Here is a 22,180-nt window from a genome sequence, read left to right as displayed (position 1 = left end):
TTAGTTCTGATTATAATAATTAAGTCACTCACAAGCCTGCTAGATGTTTGAGCCCCTAAAACTCAAAGCCTCCTTTACCTCCTCTCTCCAACCATTCCTGGAATTTCTACCCTCTCCTACCTTCCACTCCAGATTATTACACCCTTTTCATCATCCTATTACTCTCCATTCTCTCTGCATGCCCACATCACCCCAACAACCCCTCCTCAGCCTCTGAATTATACCCTTGGTGATCTCACACTGTCTTAATTCTATACTCTGAATTCTCTGCATAACAATCACCTCACACACACTGCTCTCAAACATGACATCACTGCCTCTAGCAGCCTTCAAAACCCATGCATTACGCTCATATAAGAGCGAGCGTGTGTGTGTGTGTTTGTGGTGGGTGAATGCAAACTCAACAGGTATACATAAACATGCAGGAAAACCTGACCAAAACTAGGAGGAAGTAAAGACTGAGTATGTTGTACAGATGTGAGTGAGCCCTGTGTAGAAGCTTTTATTCTGATCATTAACCTAGAAGGGTTAGTAAATTAGGATAACCTAGTAAAGCCAATCAGTGTGACTTACTCCACTGGTGTTCCTGAGTGAGTGAGGTACTATATGCTTGCCAGCAGACATTACATGTTCAGTACTCTACTACCTCACCAACATCAGTCTACTTCCTGTATACCCCATAATTATATTCATGAGGAGCACTAAACTTGTAGATGCCTTACAATACCTGGGGAATGAGAGGTATGAAGATTTGATTCAAAGAAAGGCCAAGGTTAATTCCTTGGATCAAGAGTCTCCCTAACAAGCATCAAAAATCCTTCCTTTGAGGGATACTAATTACAGCCCCTCTAATTTCCAAGTTATGATATAGTGTGCCTGACAATTTGGCCTCCTTAATATACAGTGTTTAAGAAAACATGAAGATTGTTTTTTCACAGGTGAGATGGTGGTGATAGTGTGGCCCCGCCTGATGGACACACTGAAGGTGGTGTCAGTCCTCGTGTTCCCTGTTCTCCTGCACACTTACATCATCCTAGACTCGTCTGTCTCATCCCCTCAAGGTCTGTTCTCTCCACCTCACAAAACAAACAAATACACAGACATACACAAAACACGCTAAGTGTTTTGTGACAAGTGCCTATGGCAAATGGTAACTAACTCACTTTCTCTTTCTCACACAACAATGATAATTAAAATGCACACACAAACACACACATATAAAATATTGAGAGGAACTGACAAGGTGGACAGAGACAGGATGTTCCAGAGATTGGACACAGCAACAAGAGGTCACAATTGGAAGTTGAAGACTCAAATGAATCACAGGGATGTTAGGAAGTATTTCTTCAATCACAGAGTTGTCAGGAAGTAAATAGTCTGGGAAGTGATGTAGTGGAGACAGGATCCATACATAGCTTTAAGAAGAGGTAATATAAAGCTCATGGAGCAGGAAGAGTGACCTAGTAGTGACCAGTGAAGAGGTGGGGCCAGGAGCTGTGATTTGACCCCTGCAACCACAACTAGGTGAACGTGAGTGTGCACAGAGAGAGAGAGAGAGAGAGAGAGAGAGAGACAGAGACAGAGAGACAGAGTAGATAGATAATTTGACTGGAGGAGAGCTTATAAAAAAAAGTCTACAAAACATTGAACAAATGGTTCAACGAGGTCTTGGTGGAAATGGGCAATACCAGAAAGCTTAGGAAACAGGGTACCTCAACAGGTACTGGACATCATACACACAAAAAGGTAGAGGTAAAGAAACTTGATACACCAGAGACAATGAAACCCGACAAAGTGTTTTCAAAGACAGAGAAAGCAGAAGCACTGTCTAAACCACTAGCTAAGATTTATGATTCACTGGACATGGGACAGTTGATGGAAATCTGGAAGATAGGATATATAATCCCTATTTCTAAGAAAAGAGACAAACTGGAAGCACTGAACTCCAGACCAGTTGCACTAACTTGCATACTATGCAATGTAATGGAGAAGATAATCAGGATAGTGGTAGAGCACTTGGAGAGAAGTGGTTTCATAAACAATAAGCAACAAGGGTTCAGAAATGGCAAATCTTGTCTTAACAGTCCACTGGAATTTTATGACAAAGTAAGAAAAGTGAGGCAGGAGAGAGAGAGAGAGATGGATAGTCTGCATTTTGTTAGACTGCAAGAAGGCATTGGATACTTTATAGCCTTCCCGGCCCCCCCCCCCCCCCCAAAAAAAAAAAAAAAAAAAAAAAAACTGGGGCAAAAAACTTTAAGGTGCAGGCAGGAATAGCAGGAAGGAAGCAGAGTGATTGTGTAAAATGAGATGTCAGACTGGGGACTTCCACCAGGAACAGTATTGTTTCTGGTTAATGTGAATGAGCTATAACCCTGTTTGCTTATGTACAGCTAATGAGAAGAAAGGGACAGAGGCTACAAAAAAAATGACCTAGCAGAGAGCACAGTGCCTGGTATATTGCCAGAGGCTCACATCCCATGGCTTGGTTGGTAGTGCACTAAGCTCACATACTGAGGGTCCATGGTTTGATCCCTGGCACTGGTGGAAACACTGAATATATTTCCTTACACTTGCTGCCCCTGTTCACCTTGCAGTAAGTAGGTATCTAAGTGTTAATTGACTGTTGTGGGTTGCCTCCCATAGGGTGGTAAAGTAGTATCTTAGATCTTGGGATATACAGAACAGGCATAGAGAGGAGAGGCTAAAAGAATTTACTCTAACACTGGAGGACAAAGAAACCAGGCAGAGATATACAAAATTTTAAAGGTAATTGATAGAGTAGATAAGGACAGACTGAAGAGAGATGAGTGGAAGCTGAAGAAACATGATCTACAGGGATGTACAGGTCGTCCATCACTAATCCGGCAATCAGTTATCTGGTTCCATCACTAATCCGGCACTCAGTTATCTGGTTCCATCAGTAATCCGGCACTAATTTCGGCTAGCATAATTTCAAAATTCATCATTATGCTAACTCAAATTTCATCATTATACTGACTCAGAAATTGTGCAGATGGTTGTAAATCCACAGCAGCAAGCCAATGGAGGAGAAAGCAGTGATGAAAATGAGGAAGATGTAGCAGAAAGAGTCTCTGTTGATAGGTTCATTAAGTGTATTCTAACCTAACCACTCTGTAATCTGGCAGACTCACTAATCTAACACACTACAGGTCCCAATGATGCTGGATTTGTGATGGCCGACCTGTATAGGATTTCTTTAGTCTCAGAGTGGTTGAAAACTGGAATGACATGGACAAGGTAGAAACAGAAGAAAATTCCATACATAGGTTGAAGAGAAGATATGATAAGGCCCAAGAGGCCAGAAATCTGTGATGCTGATCAACTTAATCAAGGAGACAGGACTAAGAGCTGAGTCTTGACCCTACAAACACAATGAGTACGTATATAATGTACTTGCACCCCCCTCCACACACACTACTACTTTTCTTAGGTGCAGAGAACCTAAATTATTCCCAAACAGCCCAATGACATGGAGAGCACTGACATATCCAATGGAGAGGTGAAGAAGTTTCTACTGGATGTTAAGAAAACACAAAGATCCCAAATGAGATAGCAGTTTCAGTCTTAGACAAATATTCTTGTGAACTAAGTTATCCACTTTTGAAAAATATAAAGATTTTACTACAAGCAAAAAAGGCACACACTGTGCCTCATTTGTAAGCAGTCTTTAAAATACTGTACTGACAAAAGTATCAGAGAAAAGTGGATAAAACATACAGGGAACAAAATATAATGCTACACAAAAAGTATACTCTGTTCATGATCATTAAGCTCTTGTACATTACATCATATATATTAGGTTACTAAGACACTCCCACAAAATATTCAAGAAATGAGTAAGTAGAGTGCATGTCATGAAAAAAATAACAGGAGAAATAAAAGGCATACTACTATAGTAAATGATAGATTTCCTATCTGAAAGGAAAGTGCAAAGGCTGATAAGATACAAAATGTCTTCGTGGGGTAAAATCACCATCAGAATAATGCCCCAAGGATCAGAAGTTGGCTTGATAATGCATCTAATGTATAAAAAGATCCACAAGAAGGATTAACCCGTAAACGGTCCAAACGTATATATACGTTATCTACCGTAGTGCCCCAAATTTTGAGAGAAAAAAAAAATAGTTTGTTTTTAATGGGAAAAAAGAGCATATGGTACCCAGGCATCCCCAATTATTTTAATATGGCACACAGTGAGTGTGCACACCCATTCTCTCATGTCTAGGCGACTCAGGCTTATCGTGGCAATGTTAAATGTATGACACACAAAACGTATATATATACAGTGGACCCCCGCATAACGATCACCTCCGAATGCGACCAATTATGTAAGTGTATTTATGTAAGTGCGTTTGTACGTGTATGTTTGGGGGTCTGAAATGGACTAATCTACTTCATAATATTCCTTATGGGAATAAATTCGGTCAGTACTGGCACCTGAACATACTTCTGGAGTGAAAAAATATCGTTAACCGGGGGTCCACTGTATATTTGGGGCACTAGCAGTAAAAACGTATATATACGTTTGGACCGTTTACGGGTTAAAAGCTATATGTGAATGTTTGTGGATGATACAAGGATCCTATGTACAATAATAGTAAAAATATAATCAAGTAAAGTGCTAAACCTCATCTTATGTAAAACAAGCATTAAAAATGACTAAATCCTTACAAGGAGACTTGAATTAACTGAGCAAGTGGAATGATGCTTGATGGAATTTAGTGTAGATAAGTTTCATGTAATGGAAGTTACATGAAAATTATTATTGATACTGGTTCAGTGAGAAGCAATAAACCTGTAGGGGTCATACAGTACATGAGGGATGGGAGGCGATCAAATTCAGTTCAAGGAAGGGGAGGATAGGTCCATTTCCTTGAATCAAGAACTCCCTCACTAACATCAAGGCACCTACCACCTTTAAGGGGTGAAAAAGCGCAAAACAAAGAGGAAAGTACTGCATAGTAGATTCACTGACATCAAAATTCCTGGCCAGAGGCATGAAGTCTCCACTAGCACAGGTAATGATGTCACCTTGTCAACCAACCTCACACCTCTACTCTCATGATAACTCATCTTTTTCACTATGCTGGTATTTTTCACCAGCATCAGGGCACCTACCTTGAAAGGAGTGAAGAGTAGAGCAGTGAAATAAACACCACTCCTTTGTGCTCAGACTCTGCTTCAGGCATTGACTGCATGTGTCCCTCCCTCCAGGTATGCATCACACTTACAATAATTAAACAATCAGGGTGTCACTCTTCCATAAGTGAGAGATTAAATATGTAGCTATTAAGGAGGTTTCACATTATTATACATAACCATATGAAAATAACTATATGAAATACATTCAATGACAGTACACTGTAACTCTATTTTTTTTATTAACACATCAGCCATATCCCACCGAGGCACAGTGACCAGAAAAAGAAGAAACACTTTCATCATCTTTCCCTCCATCACTGTCTTGCTAGAGGTGTACCTACACTAGTTAAAGAACTGTAACATATCAACACTCTTCCTTCAGAACACAGGCATTGTATTTCCCACCTCCAGGACTCAAGTCCAGCTTGCTGGTTTCCATGAATAGCTTCATAAATATTACTTGGTTCACACTCCAACAACATGTCATAAAAACCATTTGTCTCCATTTGCTCCTATCTAACATGCTGATGCACACTTGCTGGAAGTCCAAGCTCCTAGCACACAAAACCCTCCCTCCATCCTCTCCTAGGCTGACCCCTAACCTGGCTTCCTTCCAATACAGATTTATACACTCTCCAAGTCATTCCATTTTGTTTCATTCTCTCTAAATGTCTGAAACACCTCAAAATCCCTCCTCAGCCCACTGGATAATACTTTAAAGTAACTCCGCACCTCCTCATAATTTCTAAACTATGGATTCTCTGCATTATATTAACACCACAAATTGCCCTCATTACTCTCATATATTCCTTATTTTTATTATAAAAAAGTATGCATCTAAAAATATATTCTGAAAAATCATGTTTCATAAATTAACCCAAAGAAAACCATTGAAACTGCACTACTATAAAACTTATGTTGAAAAAATTCCCTTGCAAATTCTTTTTTCCCTCAGGTGCTGGGTTACACAAACCACTTCAGTACCACAATATTTCCCCACCTCCCTCTTTGTCATTCTTCCCAGTGGGAATGAAGTCTATGATCGTCACTAGAAACAAGTCTTGGGATAAATTGCATAATGAACATTTAGGTCTGAAAGACTCGAGTAAGTTCTCAGAAACACCACCTAAGTCGAGAACAATGCATGACTCGTACAGGAATCACAGTTCAATGTATGAGGTGACAGAAGACATCAAGAGTGACCTAACAAATCTAGACAATAAAACTACAGAGATGGAGCTGCGAGAAACTCTGGAGCAACTTTTGTACAGCATGTCTACACCCACCTACCACTGCAGGAAGTTAATTACAATGGGAGGAATATACTGCAACTATAAACCAGATGGAGAAAAGTAAGTGGAGCAATTGTAAAATTTTGTTGCCAGGTGAGAACCCTGGGCTTACAATGTTTACATGGTACAGTAGTACTCTATCTCCTACTAGTCAAAAGGTGTAACAGGAACAGTAGGGTAATAAATATGTATATTTTTGACTAACATCACAAAGATGGACAGCGCAACAAACAAAATCAAGTCTCTGAAAAGTAAAAAATTCAGTACCAAAAGGCTCAGTGCTGTATGACCCTAATGGGTTTAGAGCTTCTTTTTGATTATAATAATAATGGTACCAAAAGGCAAAACCTGTGGAGTTCGTATACCTGCATTGTATGCACAATATCAGCATAACAGTTAAAAATTAATTCAGAGTGATTGGCATACATTATTGGCAGAGTAATTATCTATAGTAGGTCTCTTGTATGCACTGCGTATCAAAGAAAACTAAAGGTAATTATTTAAACAATACAGCATATGTTGTACATAGTGTAAGTTAAACCTAGTGAAGTGTAGTATTGTGATAATTGGTTGACCTTACCTCCTATTTGATTATGATATGCAATAAAAGAGGAAAACACATAAGGGTCACTCTAGGAGTGTATGACAGAGGTTAAAGATACAGCAGGAGGAAAGAGGTAGATGTATTGAGGGAAAGGACATTAGCTGAAAGAATGGGAGCAACAGATGGTGTAGAAAATCAATGCCATTTAAAAAATCAGGGCCTGCAGCAAAGATGGAATCATCAGAGTAAGGGATGAGAAAGTAAGCACGTCAGGGCACTAAAGAAGGCATCTAAAATCACCTAATTTTCGAGCAAATTTTATGTCCTTTTAGTCTCTGCTCCTGTGCAGTGAATAATTAACACTGTTTATGCATCCACAAATGAATTATTTTTAGGCAATACTGTGTCACTATTAACATTTGGCCAAAAAGCTCTACTATATGTCCTAAAATTTCAGGAAGCTTTAATATTAAGGGCAACATGAAAAACAGATAAATCTCAATTTTTCATTAGATGTTTGTGGAAAAAATTTAATGATGTACAGTATCAAAATTACCACAGTTACACAATCAATAAAACTAACAAAATAAATCAACCAGAAGTTCAATGTACTTCTATCTCCACTCTTCATCTCCTTCCCTACTTTAATTCACTATTTTAATTTACTATTTTTTCAATTACATTTTAATAAAAAAAAAAATCAATGCTAATAAGTAAAAATGTTTCCCAGACATGTATGTTATGATCCTGACCTCCTTCCACCTAATCATTACTGCCTGGTGTACTCAATTGGTGTAGGCCACGACTTAACCTTCGATGCACAAATGGACAAAGTTGGTTGTGAAGTGTTTGCTTTCGACAGTGATGTCTACCATAAAGACTATCCAACCTTCATCAGTGACAGGTTAGAATATTTAAAAAAAAGTTAACCAACTTTCCTAAAGAATTATACACACATGCAACACCTGGGTATCTCTACTTTGAAGATATTTGCCAACCAGTGACTTTTTCAATTCGGTACAAACATGTACAGCATTGTATAACACTGGTGTAAAGATAAAACTTTTCTAATATTTCTTTAACTACTCACCATCCAAAGAATACATGCTACAGCATTTATTATATTTATTTTATTAACACATCGGCAGTTTCCCACCAAGGCAGGGTGGTCCGAAAAAGAAAAACTTTCACCATTCATTCCATCACTGTCTTGCCAGAGGCATGCTTACACTACAGTTATAAAACTGCAACATTAGCACTCCTCCTTCAGAGTGCCGGCACTGTACTTCCCATCTCCAGGAATCAAGTCCAGCCTGCCGGGCTACAGCATTTTTTTTTTTTTTAACAAGTTGGCCGTCTCCCACCGAGGCAGGGTGACCCAAAAAGAAAGAAAATACTTTCATCATCATTCAACACTTTCACTTCACTCACACATAATCACTGTTTTTGCAGAGGTGCTCAGAAAACAACAGCTTAGAAGCATATACATATAAAGATATGTATTTACAGATACAGCAATTTTTTTTCATATCCAATAATAAATCTACATATTCAAAATGCAACAGATCATTTAGCCCCAAAAATGAGGTTTATTCATGAAAAATTGCACTGCACTTAATTATGTCTTAATATTGAATATTCCTCATCTGAGGTAAATAATTTGTAATAACCATGGATGAAACAGTGTGCAGTTTATAGTGAATATGATGTGCTAGATTAAAATAAAGGTAAATTTCAGTTGAAGGATGAGTGGTAATGTTGGGGTTCAGTGGGTCATCTAAATTTTGATGTCTGTTCACTTTTGGAAAGACAGCTAGAGAATAATTGATGGTCAGTGTTTCCTGTTTTGAGTTACTTTACTTTTGTGGAAAATGGCTGTGTTACAAAATTATCTGTTGTAATATATATTTATATATATATATTCACACACACATTCAGCGGCACTTTTAGCAAACGATGCTGTGACTACCGCAAGTGCACTGTTGCAACCCCTGAATGGGTTGCAATGTATATATATTACATGTATATTACCTTTTCATATAATTTTATATTGCTTATATTTGCGATAATAGCTATTATTATTATTATAATCAAGGGGGAAGCGCTAAACCCGGAGGATTATACAGCGCCTGGGGGGGAGATGTGGAAGGCATTCAGGCTTAATTCGGGGAACTGGAGCACAGATCCAATTCCCTAAATCAAGAGCTCCTCACCAACATCAAGGAACCTTCCTTGAGGGGCGCTAATAGCTAAATCGTGAATATATTGCTTTATATTATTATTTGACTCAGTCATGTTGTTAGGTAGGATGTAACACATTATGTGATCCAAGTTCAAGTCTTGATTGTCTAACTACTGTAATTATCGCTTGTGGCTCGTTTCCCTGCCAGCTTCTGTTGCTGGGTAGCAACTGTCCACGGAGCTATCACGTGATCGAAGGGGGGGTGATCTCACCTCGCCTGAAGTATTCAGTCTGGTCTAGACTTGCTTGGTGGTTGGACGTATTCCTGACAAGTGCCTAACTCTTCCTTATTGGCCGTTGTTGGAAGATCGTCTCTGTAGCTTTATTGTTAGTTCTAGAGACTCTGTTCACAGAACATTGTATAGACTTAGTGATTTTCGACATTATACTGAAGTTGTGTGTCTCTTACACACTCTGAGCAACTCAGGTCCTGAGCTGTAGCTTCGGACCTAATTTGTACTGGTATCTGTGTACTGTCACAGTCGGGGATTTTCTTATGCTGAACTTAGATTCAGTATTATGGGAGTTTTGTGACTTTTGTGGAGGATCTGCTGATGGTCCCTACTTAGTGTCATTATATTATCTCCTTGTTCCTGATTCTGTGTCGCAGTTGCTTGTTATATTGCTATTGGGCTTAGCATTCTTTTTATTGTTCAAGCAGACTGTTCTGATTACCAGTTGGTCGAGAAGTTAGTTTATGTGAGGGCTTTGTCAGTCACTTGTTTAACCCTTAAACGATCCAAACAGATCAACGTCAAATTCGTAGTGCTACAACAGTAGATCCACTTTTTTTACATATTTTCAAATATAACAAAAAAAATGTAGATAAAAGTTTTTTTACACATTTTCAAATGTAAAACAAAAAAGAAGATCTACATTTTTTTACATACTTTCAGATGTTGAAAAAACGTATATATACGTTTGGACCATTTAAGGGTTAAGTCTAATCGAGTCGTGAGACATAGTGAACTACTTAGAGCACTTACACACATACACAAACTTATTTGTATATTGTATTATTAAATGCTACTGTACCAGACGGTACTTAAGACTTATAAATGTGATATGTGCTTTCAGCACAATACTACTGTACACGAGAGAAGTGATTATTATTATTCTGATTATTATTAATTTAATTTACTTTGATAATATATCTCTAGACCATGATTAATAAATTTATTAAATTTTAATTTCTCTAGTTAGTAGCCTACCAGTTGCAATCCTGAAGCACTAATAATTCTTATTGAATTCTAATGGATAATTGGACAAGGATACTGACTAATTGTTACGAAAACCCAGTAACAGGTTGGATGCTTGGAGTATTTTCCTAATCTGAAGACTTTGAGTTTAGTCTTGTACAACATACTAGGTGGATGTATGTACCTGACTGAGTCTCTTGATCCAATGAGATGGAAATACTGTTTATAAGCTCTAGCTCTAAGACAGCCAACACTAAAATTCCTATTAGGATTATAGTTTCCCATAATCACTCTCTCGTAGTACATTTATTTTCGTGATGTATGCCAAAGTGAAACAGTTAATTGATACTCTGACTTTGTCTGAGTTGAGTACATTAAAACTTCAGACGTGTTGGCAAGTAGCCAAATATCTCGGTGTGACGTATAACAGGAATTACACCGCAGAAACTGTCAGAGCGTTAATTAAAGATATATTGTTTCCTGCTCATACAGAGATGTCTGATTATGATTCAGATTCAGAAAGCCTAGTGTCACAATTAGAAAGTATAACTCCATCTGATGACTTAGAAGAGAGAGCAACTAAGGCAGGAGTGTCTGAGCCTAGTGAAATTTTGTTCTCGCTTACACCTTCCCACCTCACTGACACAATAGTACAGAGTATAGCTGGTAGTATGACTCAGCCTCATGCTAGTACTGTGTATGCTACACCTGTATCTACTTATCCTAGACCAGATCTAGACTCTCTAGGGACGGCTGGACGAGGTGTCCGACCTAAGGACCGTCCAGAAAGACGTGGTAATTTCCCTACTCCTCCATTACCCACTGGTCCTATCTCTCAGGAACAGTTTGAGAGGTTTGAATGCCTCATTATGTTGCAGACTGCACAAATAGAGGCACAGAGGAAATTGAACAAAGATTTCCAAAGAGAAAATGTTCGTCTGGGAAGTCAACAGACTGATAGATCACAGGACACATTAAATGTGCAGAAAGCTGCATCAATGGTTCCTAAGTTTTTTGAGAGTGACTTAGACACCTATTTTGATGTGTTTGAGAACCAGGCACGTGCTATGAACTGGCCATGTAAGTACTGGGCTACCTTGTTGCACACAGCGTCAACAGGAAAAGCTCAAACTTGTACTGCTGCTTTACCATTTGCCAAGTACATTAGTTATGACGGTGTCAAACAAACTATTCTAGAGACATATAACTTGTTGCCTGTAAGTTATCAACGTGCATTTCGTATGTTACAACGACGGCAAGATCAAACTTGTGTAGAGTTTGCTCGTGAGAAAAAAGTTGCATTTGAGAGATGGTGTAGGTCTGCGAAATGTAACAATTACGACACTCTTATTCAGTTGTTACTACACGAAGAGTTTAACAACTGTATGTCTGCTGACATACAAGAATATCTGATCGATCATACTTCCTCGGATATTCTGGAAACTGAAGCATTAGCAGACAATTACGAGATTTCTCACAAACTTGTACATACTAAAACACAGAGAAACAAGGTAACTAAAAGTTGTCCTAGAAGTTGGTGACCTAAATCAGCTGCTCATTGCCGGCCTGATGTACCTGCTACTGTAACTTCTCGTACCTTTACCAGGAAAACTCACAATCCTGATTCTGTCTCTGTGGCTAGACAGAAATCTGATATCGAGAAGAAGAAAGTAAAATGTACCTATTGTAACAGAAAAGGACATGCTAGAGAGTATTGCTATAAGTTAGAAAGAGATACGAGAAGCAGTCGTGCGGCTTGCGCCCCCACTCAAGTTGTATCCTCTTCCGAGCAACAAAGGCACCAAAATCCTAGTAATACCTCTGATCCTACTGTTTTAGATAATATTACTCAGAACAGATGACTAGTGTCAGAAAGTGTATCTGATGAAAAGATTCGTTCAGCGATGAGTCCTTACTTTTCGAGAGGTAAAGTAGGATTTGACGAATCACATCTAACTGAGATAATTACTTTCAGAGACACAGGCAGTTATCTCACGTTATTAAGAGAAGATGTACTGCCCATAACTGATGATACCTATTGCAAGATAGATGTATTGTTAGAAGCCTATTGTGGGGCTGTTACAAAAGTACCTCTGCACAAAGTTTACATTGAAACAAGCTATTATACTGGTTATATTTCAGTGGGTATATCCAGTGGAGTACTTCCCATCAGGTCAGGGGACTTGTTGATAGGGAACGATATCCTTCATGCTGGTATATGTAAAGAACCACTTGTGATTGATAATAACACTGATGATAATTATGCCATTGAAGCTTGTAGAGAGACGCCTATTTTATTTCCTCTCAGTGCAATTACTAGAGCTATGTCAAAGATACAACAACCATCCTTGTATCCTGTTGAGTTAGTGGATGACAATGATTGGGGCTTGAATATGTTGTTTAGTGATGCTCTGCGCCCAGGATCATTAACACCAACTCCCCCGTGTCATCAACCTAGTCAGGATACAACTGACGTTAAATTTCTAACTCATGATGATTTAATCAAGGATCAGTTTGTTGATCAGTCACTGGAAAGACTGAGAGATATAGCAGTTACTGAGAGTGAAGCAAAAGATCTCGATAATTGTTACTATTATAGTAACGGTGTACTGATGGAGAAAAATACATGTAAGTTGTCAGCTGATAGTGTTTCCACCACAGTCAAGCTTCTCGTAGTGTTACCAGTTACATTTCGTGAACAAGCCATTGATTTTGCTCACAATAGTCCCATTGGAGGACATTTGGGTGTCAAGAAGACACTCGGTAAACTGGCAAAACATTTTACTTGGCCTAAAATGAAGGAAACAGTAGCTGATCATGTGCGACGTTGCCGTGTGTCAAGTGACAGGCAAGCCAGCACACACACCTCCACCTACACCTCTTACTGTGTTCACTAGTAGCAAAGTTCGGTTCACCTGGACTAGAGATTGTTCAGACTCGTTCAAAAGATTGAAACGTTTACTCTCCTCCGCTCCTGTGTTGAAAAGTCCTAATTTCAATCTTCCTTTCTTTTTATATATAGATGCGAGTTGTTATGCAGTGGGTGTTGTGCTGCTCCAACAGTCAACATCCACTGACATTCTCCATCCTATATGTTACTATTCATCTAAGCTTAAACGACACCAGAAAAATTATGCCACTGTTGAGAAAGAGGCTCTAGCTCTTGTGGTGTCCTTGGAACATTTTGACGTGTATTTGGGCACTTCCCCATTTAAAATTAACGTTTTTTCAGACCACAATCCTCTCACCTACATTAACACTATGAAGAGTAAGAATGCTAGGATCATGAGGTAGGCACTCAGAATCCAACCTTATTCTATTAGTATAAAACACATAAGTGGTCATTGTAATGTAATTGCTGACGCTCTGTCACGTCCTTAATAATTATCAGTTACATTAAATTAATGTAATTTTATGCCCAAATTCCTTTAGTTACTTGCTATGTCAAATTCAGTAAAGTAACGTAATCTCTCCAGCCCATGTTAATTATATATAGTCATGTCTAATTAATCTATTTATATATTCACAGTAGTGGTGATATATGTGTGAGGAGGAGACAGAAGCTGAGTGTTGAGTGGGTAGTGTTGTGTGGGCGATGATGTTACTGCGTGGCAGAACACTGTCCTGCCGCAGACCCTCCCCCCCCTCACTACACACCTTAAGCTGTTTCATACTCAGATGTCCATACTGCATAGCATTCCACAACCACTACTTAAGAGTGGAATGCTGTCTCCTGTCTATCGCACAAGACTATTGTTCTTATGCAGTCTCCACTACTATGATCGAGCCTCAACGTGTCATGCTTGTCTACGTTATCCTGTCTCTACACTGATGTACATAACCACGAGTATGCAGAGATACGATGCTGTGTACTGCCCTAGTACTAGGGGCATATCTTAGTGATATAGACACTGTGAAATTATAGAAGTGCTTGGCACAAGATTGACTCATTTTTTTTTATTACTAAAGTGACATGAGTACAGTGGACCCCCGCATAACGATCACCTCCGAATGCGACCAATTATGTAAGTGTATTTATGTAAGTGCGTTTGTATGTGTATGTTTGGGGGTCTGAAATGGACTAATCTACTTCACAATATTCCTTATGGGAACAAATTCGGTCAGTACTGGCACCTGAACATACTTCTGGAGTGAAAAAATATCGTTAACCGGGGGTCCACTGTAATCAGTAATAATGTGAAAGACATTAACGCAACTCCTAGTGCGACCGTTTGTCGTGTTGGGGGGGGTGTTGCAACCCCTGAATGGGTTACAATGTATATGATTTATATAATGTATATTACCTTTTCATATAATTTTATATTGCTTATATTTGCGATAATAGCTAAATTGTAAATATATGACTTTATATTATTATTTGACTTAGTTATGTTGTTAGGTAGGATGTAACATATTATGTGCTCAAAGTTCAAGTCTTGATTGTCTAACTACAGTGGTCCCTCAATAATCGTCCGGCCTGAAAGTCATCCATTTCGGAAATAGTCCTGTTTTTTCGTCAAAATATTGGCTCGCAAATGGTCCGGTAACTCGCTAATAGTCCTTCGTCCAGGACACGTACTCATGCTCTGAGCCGCCTCGGCCTTTCCTTCCCAGCCAGTGTGCCATTGTTTACCAGTGAGTGACAGTCCCCTCACGTGCTCCAGCGAAATATTTCATAATATTCCATTTATTTTAGTGCTTGCAAGTTATTTAAGTGCTAAATAAGCTACCATGGCTCCAAAGAAAGCTCCTAGTACCAAGCCTTTGGTAAAGAAGGTGAGAAATACGATTGATTTTAAGAAAAACATCATTGAACAATATGATAGTGGCGTACGTGTGGGCGAACTGGCGAGGATGTATAACAAATCCCGTACAACCATATCTTCCATCATAGCCAAGAAAAAGGAAATCAAGGATGCTGTTGTTGCAAAGGGGGTAAATATGCTGACAAAAATGAGATCACCAGTATTCGAAGATGTTGAGAAGTTATTATTGGTGTGGATAAATGAGAAACAATTAGCAGGAGATAGTCTGATGACGTCGCTTATTTGTGAAAAGGCTAGGCAGTTGCATGACGATTTGGTAAAGAAATTGCCTGCAACTAGTGGTAATGTGAGTGAATTTAAGGCCAGCAAAGGCTGGTTTGAGAGATTTAAGAAGCGTACTGGCATACACAGTGTGGTAAGGCATGGTGAGGCTGCCAGTTCAGACCACAAGGCGGTTGAAAAATATGTGCATGAATTCAAGGAGTACATAAACAGTGAAGGACTGAAACCTGAACAAGTGTTCAATTGTGATGAAACAGGCCTCTTTTGGAAGAAAATGCCAAAGAGGACCTACATTACTGGCATTAAGAAACAGAGACGAGAAGTAACCCCAGAAAAGCAATTGGTACCCGAGGTGTTGATGGAAGGGAATTCCCCTTCCAAACAGTAAATCATCCAATCTGTCTCCTTCTCCAGTCTTCCATACACAAAGAAGAATCGCCAATAAAGGTAAGTGTTATTCTGTTAATGTTTAATTCATCATGTGCCACTGTATTGTTTATGTACTACATCTATATTTCATGTAAAAAATTTTTTGTTTTAATGCTTCTGGGTGTCAGGAATGGATTAATTGAATTTACATTATTTCTCATGGGGAAAATTGATTCGTAAATCGTCCATTTCGATAATAGTCCCACTTCCAGGAACGGATTATGAACGATTATTGAGGGACCACTGTACTGTAATTATCGCTTGTGGCTCGTTTCCCTGCCGGCTTCTGTTGCTGGGCAGCAACTGCCCACGGAGCTATCAGGTGATCGAGGGGGGGGGGTGATCTCACCTCGCCTGAAGTATTCAGTCTGCTCTAGACACGCTTGGTGGTTGGACGTATTCCTGACAAGTGCCTAACTCTTCCTTATTGGCCGTTGTTGGAAGATCGTCTCTGTAGCTTTATTGTTAGTTCTAGAGAGACTGTTCACAGAACATTGTATAGACTTAGTGATTTTCAACGTTGTACTGAAGTTGTGTGTCTCTTATACACTCTAAGCAACTCAGGTCCTGAGCTGTAGCTTCGGACCTAATTTGTACTGGTATCTGTGTACTGTCACAGTCGGGGATTTTCTTATGCTGAACTTAGATTCAGTAGTATGGGAGTTTTGTGACTTGTGGAGGATCTGCTGATGGTCCCTACTTAGTGTCGTTATATTATCTCCTTGTTCCTGATTCTGTGTCGCAGTTGCTTGTTATATTGCTATTGGGCTTAGCATTCTTTTTATTGTTCAAGCAGACTGTTCTGATTGCCAGTTGGTCGAGAAGTTAGTTTATGTGAGGACTTTGTCAGTCACTTGTTTAAGTCTAATCGAGTCGTGAGACATAGTGAACTACTTAGAGCACTTACACACATACACATAATCTTATTTGTACATTGTATTATTAAATGCTACTGTACCAGACAGTACTTAAGACTTATAAATGTGATATGTGCTTTCAGCACAATACTACTGTAAACGAGAGAAGTGATTATTATTATTTTGATTATTATAAATTTAATTTACTTTGATAATATACCTCTAGACCATGATTAATAAATTTATTAAATTTTAATTTCTCTAGTTAGTAGCCTACCAGTTGTAATCCTGAAGCACTAATAATTCTTATTGAATTCTAATGGATAATTGGACAAGGATACTGACTAATTGTTACGAAAACCCAGTAACAGGCTGGATGCTAGAAGGGTAGTCCTTTCTAGTATTCACTGGAGATCTCTAAGCTTTTAGAATCACATTTTTTGTAACATGCACACAACATTGATCTACATTCTCAGGCTGACATTCTATAAGGTGCGAGTGGGGACGTACTTCTTGAACGAGTTTCAGCACCAAGCATCTGACAAAGCTTCTGGACCCTACTTAGTTAAGTATTGGCCACTACCTGCCATCATGATCAAGCTGGGTCATACTCGTCACCAGTTCCACTACCTCAAGCTAGACATCGAAGGTGCAGAGTGGGAAGTGCTGGAGGAGTCTGTCTTTAAGGTATGAAATGGAAGCATGAATGTAAGGGAGGTACTAATAAAGAAAAAGTTTTAATAAAAAGAACTTGAAATACATGAAGAAGCTACTGGTAATATTGATAATAATTTTTTTTTAAATGCTTAGGAGAATAAGAGGGGTAAATCAGGTTGAATCTAAGAGAAGGTTAGCTCCAACTCCTAGGATAGAGAGTAATTTCCCTTCCCCTTGATGAGATTTTAAGTGCAATAAATGTGTGTATATTAGTATCTAAGATACATCCCCATGAACACACACACTTGCTGTAGTCTAAAGCAACCCATCTAATTAAAGGGTCCTTGGAAGAGTATATTATTATTGCAATCAAACACAAAACCCGAAATGGTCATAAAGCACGAAGACTATACGCAATACAACAGGTTTGCCAATTTAGCCAACAGAGCTCTCCTGACAGTAATATGGAAGCCTTTGTCCTCTTCCACCCCCTCTCCTTTCCCAACTGTGGCCTTTGTTGTACTCCCAGCTGTCTGCAAAACAATTTTAAACTTAAGCTCACTCCCCTAACAGTAAATTGAGATTCAATTACCAAGCCTTTTTGTTTCACACCTGTATAAAATGCTGGTGGTATAATCTAGCAAAGTTTAAAATGCCCAAGGTATGGCCATCTAATAAAGATATATGACATTACACTGACATCTTCCTTCATTACAGACTCCCATACTGAATAGAACACAACAACTGGCACTTGAAGTACACCTTGATGATTTCCGTCAAAAAGGAAGGTCCCGTAGCCCCCAGTCCCTACTTACAAGTGCTACTAAATACCTCAGGTTAGTGACATTAATTTCTGCCATCTTTAATTATAGGCCAAACTAATACATTAGCTATGTACTTTAATGCACTTTATGAAATTTAAAGCAATGCTAACCACAGAAAACTTACCTATACAGTGGACCCTCGACATTCGATACTAATCCGTTCCTGAGAGCTATCGAATGTCGAAAATATCTAAAGTCGAATTAATTTTCCCCATAAGAAATAATGGAAATCAAATTAATCCGTGCAAGACACTCAAAAGTATGGAAAAAAAAATTTACCACATGAAATATTAAGTTTAGTGCAATAGAATAATTACAATAACAATAATAACAATAGATTAATAACAACAGAATAATTGACACTTACCTTTAATGAAGATCTGATGATTGATGGGATGGGAAGAGGGGAGAGTGTGGATGGTGTTAGTGTTTAGAAGGGGAATCCCCTTCCATTAGGACTTGAACTGGGAGCCTCACCATGCCTTACCACACTGTGTATGCCACTACAATTCTTAAATCTTTCAAACCAACCTTTGCTGGCCTTAAATTCACTCACATCACCACTAGTTGCAGGCAATTTCTTTACCAAATCATCATGCACTCCACTTTCGTACTTTGCAATTATCTTTCATCATTTCAATAGTCATTAGCACCTTTTTTCTCGAAGGGTTGGCACTAGAAGCTTTCTTGGGGGCCCATGGTTACTTATTTTGCAGAAACAAGCACCAAAAACAGTGATAATATGGAATGTACTGAATGTATCCTTAGATGCACGCACACTGGCTGGCTTGTAAACACTGGCAAACACGGGGCAGTTCAGGCCACACGTGGACACGTCTCGTACGAATCGAATCAAATGTTGGGTTTCCCATCGAATGTCGAGGCGAAATTTTTGCGTTAAAATGCATCGAATGTCGGATTTATCGAATGTTGGGGGTCCATTGTACTTGTTTACATCTTAAACTTTTGGGTAACTCTCAAATACTGTAATACAATACAGTATACACCAGTATGTTATGCTTTTCAGGCAGTGTTGGTCAAACAAGCCAAACTACCTTTAAAATACTGTAGATTTTTCAGAAATACTGTCTTAAGAATTAATACAGTATACTCTGTTTTATTGTGAATTAACAAGGTACATGTACTCTATATGTCTTCAAGTTTGCATCAAGACTAAATCAGCACTAACCTAACCTTACTAAAATGATCACTGTTAATTTCAGTTAGGTCAGCATAAATTTAATATTTTACATATGTGAAATGCATTAGTATATTAATTTCTCAGATGTTTAGACTTATTTTTGCTGAATTACTATATTTCTGGGGAAGTACTAAAGACCTGTAGCACATATAAGCGAGTACAGCACTTGGAGAATGTGAAGCAATCAGGTTCAAGCCAAGGAAATAAAAGCCATGTCCAATTCCTTGGATCAAAATCCCCTCACCAGCATCAAGCAACTTTCCTTGAGTTTTTGCCAAGTTACTGCAACAAAAAATTTATATGCTCCGAGAACGAATAGTTTTTAAAATTTCAAAGAACATATTAGACCGGTTTCTGTATTTGTTGCTTTTAGCGTAAGTTGCTAAAATCATTACTAATTTTCAACTATCTTAACAATTTACTATCAATACTAATATGCTATCTTGACTAACGTACTCCCATTACAATAATTATAACATAACTAAAATAATTCGAAGTACATTATTGAAGTTCAAACTGTATCCATAATTCATTCAAAGTTACAGGATACAAATTGTAGCCTATTCGATAAAACGTGTTAATCTCCCCACTATTCAGACCCAAAAACTAGGCTGCTGGATTCTTAGCCAGGCTGAGTATTCAGGCCACACATACAGTCATACCCCACCAATACAATAATTTTACCAAGTGTCTAAACTCATAGGAGTTATACAGCATCAGGGAAATGGGAAACAATCAGATATGATCCAAGGAAAGAGAGGGTAGTTTCAATTCCTTGGATCAAGGGCCTTTCACTGGGAGCATATGAATATGGGTCATGAATTACTGTTGTTAAAGGAGCTCCTGTGGCAAGATAGTGATAGTGTGAATGATGGTGCTTTCTTTGAGGGTCACCCTGTCTGTGCTAGATGGCCAGTGTTAAAAAAAAAAAAAAAAAAAAAAAAAAAAAAAAAAAAAAAAAAAAAAAAAAAAAAAAGTGCATTGGAAAAGTCTTGAATGAATAGGATAGAAAGGAGGTACGTAATCAAAACCAAACCATCACCTAGTCAATATATATTGTATAGCTTTTGTGCAGGTTGTAAATAATTATATAATGATTAAAAGTATAAATGAACAGCTGGAGACACTACATGCATTGGATCCACCCCATTTTAGAAGAAAAGAGAAGCAAAATTACAAAGCACACACTTTCTAGGTAGAACTTATAACAATTAATTTCTTACAGGGTACTGAGTGGTCTTCAGTCACGAGGGTTCCACTTGGCGCACTGGGAACCCAACTACAAAGCACCAGAACTAGCCACTCATGTCGGTCTAACCTTTCATGTGTTTTCTGAAACATTATGGGTGAACCCAAGTTACCAGAAACTTACAAATTTGCCAGCAAAAGGAAAAACACTGGTAAAGCTGTTCAGTTCCTAAGCAACTTGGCAAAATGTATCCTAGTCACCAGCAAAAATTTCCATTTAAAAGTGACATGGAAATGTTGTGGTTCGAAAGGCCATTCAAATTGTGATGTCAATGTTCTAGCAAGTTAGCTATTAAATGAGTAATAGTGAATGTGTCTCCAACTTTGGGTCATTCTACCTTGGTGGGGAAAAAGGACAATGTGGTTAAGGAATATTCTGGTAAAAAGTGGAAATTTATTGTGGTAGCCTAACATTTTATAAGAGTTTAATATACCTTCTAAGTTATAAAAGTATGTGCTAGAACAGTTAGGTTTGACAAATGTGTGTGTGTATTATGAACAGCAAGTCTCCCGCTAAATGACTTTCCTGTTACATTTTTAAATATTAGTACAATATACTGCCATTCTCTATTTGTCAGCTAATATGCTTTCATGCAATGAAATTGTCCTCTTCTGTAAACTTGTTTTGGAACTTCATATTTAATATTTCTTACATTTCCTCCAATTTGGCAATTTTGTTGTCATCTGTGGACATTAATATTTTGTCTTTCAGTTTAAATTCCACAAATTTTAATATAAAATGTCACTTTCTTGTCCTTATCAATATTTTCACTTCAAGCTCCTTCTTCCTTACATTTGTATGTATAATCAAATATTTCAAGTTTGTTTGAATCTCTGTAGTATGTTAAGATGACTTGCTTCCTGTAATGATTCATAGTCCTTTCCTATTCATGGTTCTCCAGCACCTGTTATACTATTCTTTGCTACTTCTTTTGTATTTGGGAAATAAACCGAAAACCCTTATTAAAAAAAATTTGTGTCTACTCATTGGCATTATTTTATTCCATGTTGTCTTTATTATGTTCACGGTTAAGAGCTATCTCCACAAGAATCGTACAGTGCATGAGAAATGGGAGGCAATCAGGTTCAACTTGAGAAGTAGCTCAAATTCCTAGGATTGAGACCTTCATCAACATAACCCCCTCACCCCCTTTAAGGAGTTTTGTATCTGAAATACTGTCATAAATTATATTTTCCTTCTTATAAGCAAATCATGCCTGTTTGCATTTTTTATTGCTCCCTAGTTACAGTTTGTAACATGTGATATGTTACTCCCAGTAGAACATGATCATTTCCAAGAGGGTTTATACATGTATAGTAGAGAATTTTCTATTTTTTAGTAAATAATAATTGATTTAGTATTGGTAGTGTGTTGGCTTCTTATCTGAGAGGTTTCTTTAATATTCCAGTGCATAAAAACAGCAAAATCTATTATGAAATAAGCTCATTAAAGAAGTGAAAAACAGTAATAAA

General features: G+C 38.1%; 1 protein-coding gene across 1 annotated transcript; it reads left to right on the top strand.

Annotated features, from left to right (window-relative positions):
- Window positions 1-942: 942 nt before the first annotated feature.
- LOC128700075 (uncharacterized) lies at window positions 943-22,119 on the top strand. Its single transcript, XM_053793031.2, has 6 exons — window positions 943-1,061; window positions 6,122-6,518; window positions 7,733-7,906; window positions 17,254-17,464; window positions 18,152-18,270; window positions 20,685-22,119. Exons 1-6 carry the CDS (start codon window positions 944-946, stop codon window positions 20,878-20,880), a joined length of 1,215 nt encoding a protein of 404 aa, XP_053649006.2. The 5' UTR covers window position 943; the 3' UTR covers window positions 20,881-22,119.
- Window positions 22,120-22,180: the final 61 nt, after the last annotated feature.

This window comes from Cherax quadricarinatus, chromosome 64, assembly GCF_038502225.1.
Source record: "Cherax quadricarinatus isolate ZL_2023a chromosome 64, ASM3850222v1, whole genome shotgun sequence".
In the NCBI taxonomy this organism is placed as follows: domain Eukaryota; kingdom Metazoa; phylum Arthropoda; class Malacostraca; order Decapoda; family Parastacidae; genus Cherax; species Cherax quadricarinatus.
This window is presented reverse-complemented; position numbering and strand designations above follow the sequence as displayed.

Coding starts and splice junctions, on each gene's coding strand:
- LOC128700075 (XM_053793031.2), top strand. CDS start 944: ATGGTGGTGATAGTGTGGCCCCGCCTGATGGACACACTGAAGGTGGTG. Junction 17,465..18,151: donor TGGAGGAGTCTGTCTTTAAG/GTATGAAATGGA, acceptor CCTTCATTACAG/ACTCCCATACTGAATAGAAC. Junction 18,271..20,684: donor AGTGCTACTAAATACCTCAG/GTTAGTGACATT, acceptor AATTTCTTACAG/GGTACTGAGTGGTCTTCAGT.